An 11792-nucleotide genomic window follows, 5' to 3' on the forward strand; every position below is an offset into this window, starting at 1 on the left:
CTACTTTTTGTAGAAGAAGAGATGTAAAATACTGTATACGCATAGGCCTATATAGATAACATTAAATTTTGTTTATGGAGCGATATGTTTGATTTAGTATGCAGTGCCCAAATAGTATGGTATAGGAAAATTGTACTGCCTCTGCCAACACGGTCATCTCTGTCTCGTCCCAATCCCGCTTGTGCATTTTCTTTGCGTTCTTTTCATTCATTATTTTTTGTCCAGACGACAAGTGAAAAAAAAAAACGAAAGTATGATGTATGCATGCTCAGGACGCGGTAACTAAGCACGTAAGCTTAGTTGAAAACTTAGTCGAGCAGTAACGTACGCATGTATTTACGTCGTTTCGTGAAACGCGGTTTGCGCTAAACTAAGATTATACGTAACTAGATTTACGTAGTCGGCGTAAGACTTAGTTGGTTGAAAATTTACACTTATTGATGAAACGGCGTCCTGCTTTTTAACCCAAGCGAGACAGTGTCGTTGTCGCGGCCCTTCTCTTCACAGGAAGAACAACGGTCATGGAGGGTCTTTCATTAGAGAATATTTCACTACCGACGGAATTCAAAATCGTACAAATTATCTCCTGAAGATGATACAGAGTCTAGTGTCGCACGGGGTAGCAAGTCGCACGTGACCTAAATTCGTCGTTTATTTACGGGTATTCCCCTGTCAGTGCACACAACTGGGGATTTAAATGATCATAAACGGACAAAAATTAGAAATTCCACGCTAAGGATCATATGTCGTTACATGCTTCTATGTAAAGTATTTAAATGTGAAAAGTGCCTCGCCCTGTTCTCGCTAAGTCACGGAACTGATTTAACAGAGTACATCCCAAGGTATTCTGACAGCGAGGTACCTGTGTTTACTTATATCACATGTACACTTCGTTATCACCTGTCGTTACCTGGTCTGATCACGGTATTAGTGAGTAAACTGTTATCGCCGATTGTTAGTTCTCTGTCCCGTTATCAGATCCCGGAAGTTACCCCCGCGCCATTGTTTTCATGATGTTGTTGTCCCAGGACGAGTCATGAAGCAGATTCTTGTGATAGTACTGATTCTAATTCAGACACAGGGATGTCTAATGAAATCAGGTGAGTAAAAGAGGAATCTAAAACGTGTAGCTGAATCTGATCTACTATTTACTGCTCAGTACCCTTAAAACGTGTAGCTGAATCTGATCTACTTTTACTGCTCAGTACCCTTAAAACGTGTAGCTGAATCTGATCTACTTTTACTGCTCAGTACCCTTAAAACGTGTAGCTGAAACTGGTCTACTATTTACTGCTCAGTACCCTTACTTAGTCTGCTTAAGTTTTACAGAACAGTAAGTGCACAGTTAAAGTTTTCCTGTATAAACAATGAATGCTACCTGAATAGTAAATTTCTAAAGGACCACTGTGTCGATCACAAATATTTGTTTAAGAAAACCACGTACAGATTGATTTACGGATTTCAAAATATCTATAAACAGCTGATAAAGACCAGGTCACTTCTCAATGTGAGTGACAAATTTTCAATGAGACGTCAAACAAACAAACAAGTGTTATAAAACTACATTGAAGATTTCGTCACTTTTCCTTCACTGCGAGTTTGGTTCAAAGTGGCGGATCTCGAAGGGTGTGGCGGGTGATTTTCTGTTGGTTCTCCTGGTGTGACGGGTGATTTGTTCTCCTAGTGTGGCGGGTGATTTGTTCTCCTGGTGTGGCGGGTGATTTTAGAGACCTCTGGTTATTAACTCCGCTGCGTCTGTAACAGAACTCCGTGTCTATACTCTGTCAGATTGTGACGTCTCAGTGTAACTGTTGCTATAGTAACACTTCATTATATCTGTTGCTTTGGTAACTTTTTATTAAATCTGTTGTTGTAGTAACATTGAAATATATCTGTTGCTGTAGTAACGTCTAAGTAAATTCTGTTGCTATAGTGACACGTTGTTAAACTTGTTGTTATGGTAAATTTTCAGTATATCTGTTACTATAGTCACGTTACATGACTGCAGTGGTTATACTAACATTTTATCACACATATACATGTAACTAGTGATTAATGTGTTCACTGTCATCAGTTTTATTGCAGGTTGATCTTTCAAATCTCCAAGAGATTTCAAGTCCTCAATAGATTACTGGAGAGAGACAGCAAAAAAATTCAAAATGAATTCAAAGCTGCACATTTATTCTTCCTGATACAGAATTTCTCGGGGTTTATATTTTTAAGAAAATAAAGGGTTTTTTTTTATTATAAGAGATCATGTACATGTACATATGTAACTTGAACCTCTTCACACGGGTACAGTGAATGGGGAATGTTAATACTCCGTGAAAAATAGGTCGGTGTAATGAGTCACGTATATATCGTGTACTGAACATAAAGAAAACTGAAAGACTTGTCTTAAATTACCTCTTAATTAATCATTGAATGTTGTTAAGGAATCTATGTTGTGGTTAGTTTACCCGTGGTTTACGTCATATGTATCCATACGCTGTGATTAGCTATTTCAAAAGAGTCTCGAAGAAATAAGAATGTTAAAATGAGAAAAAAAAGAAGAGGAAAACTCGGTGCATGTGAAATAGATATCGAAATATACATATGGGGAAATATCTGTAGGTAAATTTGTTGTGATTTATTTCAGATCAGAATATTTTAAATGAGTATATTCGCCATTATGAGGAACTACGCTACGACACAAAGGATCTCCACGCCGCTCACGTCAGGGCCAAGCGGTCAAGCAGCAGGTCCCTGGACCTCAGATTCTCCTCCCACGGAAGGTTTGTTTATAGAGAATCTCCTCTGGTCGAGATCCATTTACAAGTCATAGATATCAATGTAAGATATAGAGTAGTATGACTGTCGTATTCAGGTATAATAATAATAATACATTCTTTTATTTAGACAGGATAGCACAATTAGTACAAATGACTAGTTTACATTGTGGTCCTGTATAAAACATATTCACAGACAGATAAATGAGAGAATAGAAAAATAGATAACACAATATAAAATATATACATAAAATACACACACGATATCACTGGGGGAAAAATAAACATATACACACATATACACATATATATACATATGTATCACGGAAGGTATATTCACTCAGAATGGTTTCAATAACTTGTCGTCACGATTGATTTTACTACCACATATATTAGAGTCCAATATCACCATAGAAACATGAAACGACCGCAGTGTAATATATGAGGAAGTTTTTCATCTTTGGTGAATTATTAATTTGCATGGTTTCAGATTTATTCAGTGAATAATTTAGTTGCACGGTTTCAGATTTTGTAGACTTTAAAGTTCGTTATTATAAAGTATTTTATCATTAATGGACTGTGACAGGTATTATTATAAAGTATTTTATCATTAATGGACTGTGACAGGTATTATTATAAAGTATTCTATCATTAATGAACTATGACAGGTATTATTATAAAGTATTTTATCATTAATGGACTGTGACAGGTATTAGTTATTCTAAAGTATTTTATCATTTATGGACTGTGACAGGTATTATTATAAAGTATTTTATCATTAATGGACTGTGACAGGTATTATTATAAAGTATTTTATCATTAATGAACTATGACAGGTATTACTTATTATAAAGTATTTTATCATTAATGGACTGTGACAGGTATTATTATAAAGTATTTTATCATTAATGGACTGTGACAGGTATTATTATAAAGTATTTTATCATTAATGGACTGTGACAGGTATTATTATAAAGTATTTTATCATTAATGGACTGCGACAGGTATTATTATAAAGTATTTTATCATTAATGGACTGTGACAGGTATTATTATAAAGTATTTTATCATTAATGGACTGTGACAGGTATTATTATAAAGTATTTTATCATTAATGGACTGTGACAGGTATTATTATAAAGTATTTTATCATTAATGGACTGTGACAGGTATTATTATAAAGTATTTTATCATTAATGGACTGCGACAGGTATTAGTTATTGGGGACGACTTGTTTAATGAGGATTTTGTTCATTTTTTGATTGGGAGGTTGTGGATTTGAACTTGAGCTTGTTGATCGGCCGTATCAACCTATGAAGTAAAAAGCTTGCTAATTGGGATATCAAACCTACGATGTAAAAAGCTTGCTCATTGGTCGTATCAAACCTATGAAGTAAAAAGCTTGGTCATTGGGATATCAAACCTATGATGTAAAAAGCTTGCTCATTGGTCGTATCAAACCTATGATGTAACAACAGGCATTGATTGGCAATGGTTGCTTGTTTGCTAAATGGTTGGCAATTAAAAATGCTAATCACTGGTCTATTGGATAAACACGAAAGTCCTGTGCCGTGACAGGCATTGCCAAACTACAGAACCAACATTATGAGCTACACGTATAGGTCTTTATTCACATTAATGAGCGCCACGTATAGGTTTTTATTCACATTAATGAGCGCCACGTATTAATGAGCGCCATGTATAGGTTTTTATTCACATTAATGAGCGCCACGTATAGGTCTTTATTCACATTAATGAGCGCCACGTATAGGTTTTTATTCACATTAATGAGCGCCACGTATTAATGAGCGCCATGTATAGGTTTTTATTCACATTAATGAGTGCCACGTATAGGTCTTTATTCACATTAATGAGCTCCACGTATAGGTTTTTATTCACATTAATGAGCGCCACGTAAAATGAGCGCCATGTATAGGTTTTTATTCACATTAATGAGCTACACGTATAGGTCTTTATTCACATTAATGAGCGCCACGTATAGGTTTTTATTCACATTAATGAGCGACACGTATTAATGAGCGCCACGTATAGGTTTTTATTCACATTAATGAGCGCCACGTATTAATGAGCGCCAGGTATAGGTTTTTATTCTCATTAATGAGCGCCACGTATAGGTTTTTATTCACATTATTGAGCGACACGTATTAATGAGCGCCACGTATAGGTTTTTATTCACATTCATGAGCGCCACATATTAATGAGCGCCACGTATAGGTTTTTATTCACATTATTGAGCTACACGTATCAATGAGCGCCACGTATAGGTTTTTATTCACATTAATGAGCTACACGTATAGGTCTTTATTCATATTCATTGAAGTTAAATGTTATTATCTTTAGCAGTTTCATTTTAGAGCAAATAATTCAATAAATGATAAGAAGTTTCACTATACACGACAAACAATATTCCTGGTGTCTATAAAACATTTACAGGCCTCGCGCTCTGAGTTATTGTTTTACAGGCCTCGCGCTCTGAGTTATTGTTTTACAGGCCTCGCGCTCTGTGTTATTGTTTTACAGGCCTCGCGCTCTGAGTTATTGTTTTACAGGCCTCGCGCTCTGAGTTATTGTTTTACAGGCCTCGCGCTCTGAGTTATTGTTTTACAGGCCTCGCGCTCTGTGTTATTGTTTTACAGGCCTCGCGCTCTGAGTTATTGTTTTACAGGCCTCGCGCTCTGAGTTATTCTTCTTTGGAGGTTGTGAGAGAGGAAACAATGTCATTATCTTCTAAAATTAACCCTATTACTTATGTTGATTTGTTTTTGTTACCCGGAATGTTTTTAGAATAAAATCCAAATTATTAGAACAGGTGAAATTGAGGAATATCAATGGGTGGTTGTTTTGGGGGTTAGCTATCAAAAGTAACTTATAACCAGGCTACATGTATGTCGGTTGTGACTAATTAATTTTCTTGATCCGCCTCTGCTTAATCATGTTTTTTTTTTTTTTTACAGAGATTTTCATCTAGATCTCTATCCGTCTGACAGTGTGTTTGCGCATGATCATAAATCTCGTCACCCGGATGGTGAAAGTCACGTGGACACTTCTTTCATTTATGACGGACGAGTGCGGGGTAACTATGCCTCTTGATTGTCATCTTTTCGTTTCGTCAGAACTGCACACTTAGAACTTTTATTGTAGATACTGCAATGACGTGTAAATATTCACAAAAGTTGTAGAGATTGGGGTACACAAAATCTAATTTCAACTACGCGCTGAATTTACCGCATTCTACAATGTTGTGTGATGCTTATTTGAACATGTGATTTAAAGGCGTCCCCGGAAGCCAGGTGCACGGTGCCGTTCTGCGTGGGATATTTCAGGGAACCATTGTGTTGTCCGAGGACGAGATTTACTTCATTGAACCGTCTGATCGCTACTTCCGGGAGACACGACGTCCGCAGAACTTCCACTCCATCATCTACCGGGAAGATAACATGATCCTTGATCCCTACCGGTAGGTGGCGCTTTATAAACACTTGCTTTTTACAGGTAGGTGGCGCTTTATGAACACATGATTCTTACAGGTAGGTGGCGTTTTATCAACACTTGATCCATACCGGTAGGTGGCGCTTTATGAACACATGGTTCCTATAGGTAGGTGGCGCTTTATGAACAACCAATACTGTGTGGTTGAACTTTTGACACCAGTTACGTTTGGTTTATATTTACTCAGATAGACGACGCAAAATCGGACATCTGAAGTGTTAGGTCGTTCTTTTCATTCTGATTTTTATTATAGCCATACTCAGTTTAGACTGAATCTTGGTGGGTGTGACCGGTTAACAGGGGATGTTTATTCCTTCCTGGCATCTGATCCCACGTTAGGTATATCCAGGGGTCCGTGTTTACCCAATTCTTGATTTTGTATTGCCTATATAGGAATTATGAGATGGATCACTGATTTTGTATTGCCTATATAGGAATTATGAGATGGATCACTGTTCGTTATCTCCACACTTTTTTCATGATATTGCAGTGGTATGTGTCACAAAAAACCCTCGTGTAAAATATGTTCTTATAAATTAGGTTACCATTGCTAAATTGTTTACATAATTTTATAAATCGAGTGCAGTAATTTGTGTCAACCCGTCTTTAGACGGGACGTATCATGGTACAGCGATGTTAGTACGTGGTCCCTTCGGGGTTTCCTGTTTCTAATTTTATTTCTCTGCCACATATCAGGCTGAGACTTGCTATGTTGCTTCAGTCAATCACTCTAGATCGTGTAACAATTTTGATCCATTTTTAGTTCTTATGCAGGAGAATTGCCTGTTTATTTAAAATTATTGTTCCGTGGAGGGTACATAATTTGTCCGGCGAACTCCTCTCACAATTTTCAAGTGAGAACCATCATGTTTTACAGTGTTCGTATGGGTATTGAAGATGTGCATGTGGCAAGGATTTTAATTTCCTTTAATTTTTGAGAAAATTACAGGTTGTTGAACTTAGTCCGTTTCGAGGGAATATTAAATTTAGTAAAGGACATGGTTTGTCCTTTTAACTCCTCTCTCTGGAGGCTTTAATATTTGTAAATAATTTTAAGATACGCATTATAGTATAAGGATTTTGAGTCTCAACAATATTTCATTTTCTTTGATGTTTTAAATATTTACAGGTTGTTGAACTTGATCAAATGTGGGGAAACATTTATAACACAGAAATTTTGGTTTGTGTCATATTTTTAAGCTAAGACCCCTTTATTCATACAAAGAAAATAATATGATAACCAAGCGTACACAGTTTATTAGTCTAGTTTCAAATGTTTGTAGTATTATAATATATATGGCAAAAATTGGCAGTGTGCTGTATAATAAAAAATGAGATAAAGAAAATAACATTAGGTTGCATGGACAAAATTTATATTGACATATCATATGAATAATCATGAAAAATAATTGCACATATAATTACACAAAGTCAGGATATATACAACTGACTGACCTTGATCAATCTTTACTTATAAACTAAAGATTATCACCACTCTATGTACCAATGTAATTAACATTTATAACATATGTATGTCACATTACTGCAAATAGTATAAACTTACCCCAAATAGGGGCAAATATGCAAGTCTAGTACTCAGCAGATACAGGGCCACACACTGACTTGTATAGAACCCAGCATACTGAGCATCAAACACACCTTTACACAAGTTTAAACTTAAATATATCATAACTGATCATTTACACATCTTAGTAAATGACATAGTGCGGGAATGTTAAATAAACAAACATGACTGCACAGGGAATGTTCTCTTTTCTAACTTAAGCATTGAAAATAAATTATTTCATCAAAAGTAATATTACACCTTAAATCACCATATAGTATTTTCACTTGTAGTAATGCACAATGAAAATATAAACTTACAATGTTGGAAACAACTTACAGTGCTATCAACACTCGTCACAATTCGCCATCAAATTTCGAGCAAATCTCTTTCAATTATATCACGTGACGACCGGAAATCAACTTGGAATTTATCAAAAATTACTAAAATACATTAAACATCAAATATACTTTCATTTCTCACAATTACTTGAAAAATGAAATATATATAAAATATAAAGTATGGAATTATTCACATTTACACAAGTTTGACAAGGTTGTTTATTGCTAAATATAGATGTGGAAAATACCCTCCATAACAAAGTGTAGCAGGACAAAGAGAGATAACTCTATTGTAAAAATCACCACATCACAGTGTGTTACAGCCTGATGGTGGCTGATACTTCCTAAAGCAAAGTTCTACAAATTAAGGCTTAAGAAGAACATCTTATGTAAGCATGTTCACGTATTACGTATCGTTTGCGGGACTCTTTTTCCTTTCCCCGTAGGTGCATCGCATCTGAAAAGCATGAAAGTTTTAGTCTATATACAATTATAAAGATCGCCATTTTGTCTTTCAGATACAAACGCGCAGGCGCGAATCATGGCGGAAGCTGTGGTTTGGACAGGAATGAACAGTGGATGTTGGAAAGGAGTCAAACGGATAGAAACGGATTTGTATGTGACCTTCATATTTATCTGATAAATTCATAAAAGCTAAACTTCACTTCCAAGATTCAAGTCTGCCATTACGTCACTTGGTCCAGGACGTTCTTCATTCTTACTTATTTCAATGCTGAAATTAAGAACTGAACGTTTATTTCTTGTTTCCCTGCACTGTATTCCCTGCTGTGGTTGTAGGAATTCAATTTTTAATCTTATTCATATTACATGAAGTTCTCATGTCTTAAAATGAAAATGAAATACTTGTACGGTACCAATTTTGATGCACCAGATGCGCATTTCGAAAAATAATGTCTCCTCAGTGATGGTCAAGCCGAAATTTTGGAATTTGAAATAACAATAAACTTGTAAAAGCTAAAAGGAAATATAGAGTGGCAAAAACTGGAGCTAAATTCGTCGAAGAATAAGAGCTATGTACGAGGGAGATAATCCTTAATTTTGAAATGAATTTCTAAATTTTAACCCAGCAATTAAATGTACATCCGTATTTTAAAACTAGTAACGAAGTACTTAGCTACTGGGTTGTAGAGACCCTCGGGGACTAATAGTCCACCAACAGAGGTCTCGACCCAGGGGTGGTAATGTAAAACTAATACGGTACCAATTTGATGCACCAGATGCGCATTTCGACAAATAATGTCTCTTCAGTGATGCTCAAGTAGAAATTTTGGAAATTCGAAATAACAGTAAACTTGTAATGCGTTTCTAATTTGTTGTTATCATTATAACATGAAATTTGAATGTGCATTTCTGTAAACTATAATGAGAAGAGCATGTTTTGAAGAATAATTCTATTTGGTACAGAGTAAACCGCACAGCCCAAATTGTATATGTATGTTGCAATGAATTGAAAAATAATTGTCTAACAACTGTAATAAGAACCAACATAACTATAGATCGCTGTCTTCACTGTAGTCACGTGATCACTGTAGTCACATGGTTTGTAGGGCGATTTCTACAGCCACGCCTCCTCAGGAAATAAATACAGTAGGAAATTAAATTCCGAGTCCCAGCGTCAGAAAAGAGCGTCCTCTGGATGCTACACAAAGCCAGAGCGCACCTGTAATCTGTATCTGCGGGCGGATCCAGTTTTGTTTAATGAGACCAGAACCAGACTAAATGGGGTAAGTTCAAAAACTGTTTTCCGTGTTTAGACGCAGTAAGGATGTACTAGTTGGAAGCCATTAAGTATAATCACACCATATCTGATTTCATTAATTGCACACTTCGGCAGATTCCGGTACGTTACATCTAGTCTCGGATGCATGACGTTAAGCGATATGTAGCTTCGCTTAACATTCGAGGTCGTCTATTTACTCTCCCGGAAAAACTTCCGCTTTCAGAAAATAGTGATCAAGATATGTTTTTATACGCCCGTCTTAAGACGGGACGTATTATGGTATGGCGTTCATGTCCGTCCGTCTGTCCCGTCTGTCCGTCCGTCTGTTAGCTTTTTCGTGTCCGACCCGTAACTTAAATACTACAAGGCCTAGAATCATCAAACTTTGTCTGTAGATACATCTTTGGTAGAAGGTGTGTCGCACGTTAAAACCAGGTCACTGTGACTTTTCATTAAGAAGATATCCGTCTGTCCGTCCGTCTGTTAGCTTTTTCGTGTCCGACCCGTAACTTAAATACTACAAAGCCTAGAATCATCAAACTTTGTCTGTAGATACATCTTGGGTAGAAGGTGTGTCGCACATTAAAACCAGGTCACTGTGACTTTTCATTAAGAAGATATGACCATATATGGCAAAAACTCGTCCGGCTCATAACTTGAAAACTATTAGACCTAGAATCACCAAAATTGGTCAACTAATGCATCTTAGGTAGAAGGTGTGTCGCATCCTACTTTAAGGTCACTGTGACATTTAATTAAGGTGATATAAAAAAAAATGTTTTAATGGGTACAATCTATACTGTTAACGATATGTGACGGGCGTATCATGTGCCGTGGCAGTGCACTTTATTTAAATAAATTTATCGAGTTTTCCTAAGGACCCCCCCCCCCCCCCCCCACACACACACCATAATTCTCAAAGAAAAATGATTACAAACATTGAATGTTTTCTAAAAAAAACCATTTATGTTAAGATGGACTGTATTTCGCTATCAGAAGTTCCAGTTGATCAGTGACGTTAAACATGTTGCTATACGTCACTGTATACGTAATATGGCGGAAAACATCATACATCCGAGGTTAGATGGGATCGCAATCGGAATTCCTCGAATGTTTCGCGCACTCGACATATGTGGAGTTCCGATTGGATAGAATCGACCGAGGTGATCCGAGTGACTATGACGGAAAACATCATACATCAGAGCAATCGTAACTACTCGGCTATTTCCGTAACCGCAAATGAACCTCGTATGTGGATCGACGACATCAGAGTTGGTTGTTACGTATACATAAACGTAACTTTGACGTCACAGTCGTACATTACACTATGAAACGTGAACTTTCAAATGCATCTAAGATATTATACACATCTAAGGTATTGTACCACTATCAATTTCCACTTACATATTATGTATTAGAGTGAAAAAGACGTTAATGATACCAAAACTGAATCTCCGGTGAAAATATAAATAACATATTATTCAGGGATTCGGTTCTGGCCTTTGAACTCTCATCCACAGGTAGCGCTTCCGGCGAAGAAATGCATCGATTTGATGCAATTCTTGCGTCGATCCACGTCCGAGTCTTCTTACCGGTTACGGAAAAAGACAAACGCGTGATCCGATTGACATCAGAGGTTAAATGGAATCGACCGAGGTGATCCGAGTGCATAATTAATTTGGAACCAGTAAGTATAACCAAACCCGATCTGATTTCAGATCGTTTATTCAGAACGTACGAGTATGTAAAAGATCAGAAATACAATATATTACAAATCAAGAAAACGAACAAAAAATGAAATGTGATTCCTGTCGTTAGGTACAAATTAGACAGAAATCAATTTCTACTTGGTGTAACAATGAATTACTT

The 11792-nt window shown here is 36.5% G+C and overlaps 1 protein-coding gene across 1 annotated transcript in view; it reads left to right on the top strand.

Moving 5' to 3' along the window:
• Positions 1-611: 611 nt before the first annotated feature.
• The window catches only part of LOC125660930 (disintegrin and metalloproteinase domain-containing protein 10-like), a 46615-nt gene continuing 35434 nt past the window's right edge, over positions 612-11792 (top strand). The window contains exons 1-6 of the mRNA XM_048892754.2: positions 612-1100; positions 2639-2774; positions 5743-5861; positions 6062-6245; positions 8701-8797; positions 9751-9927. Of these exons, the coding sequence (XP_048748711.2) occupies positions 1037-1100; positions 2639-2774; positions 5743-5861; positions 6062-6245; positions 8701-8797; positions 9751-9927 (777 nt within the window). The 5' untranslated portion in view covers positions 612-1036. The remainder of the gene's footprint in view (positions 1101-2638; positions 2775-5742; positions 5862-6061; positions 6246-8700; positions 8798-9750; positions 9928-11792) is intronic.

This window comes from Ostrea edulis, chromosome 8 (assembly GCF_947568905.1).
Source record: "Ostrea edulis chromosome 8, xbOstEdul1.1, whole genome shotgun sequence".
NCBI lineage: Eukaryota > Metazoa > Mollusca > Bivalvia > Ostreida > Ostreidae > Ostrea > Ostrea edulis.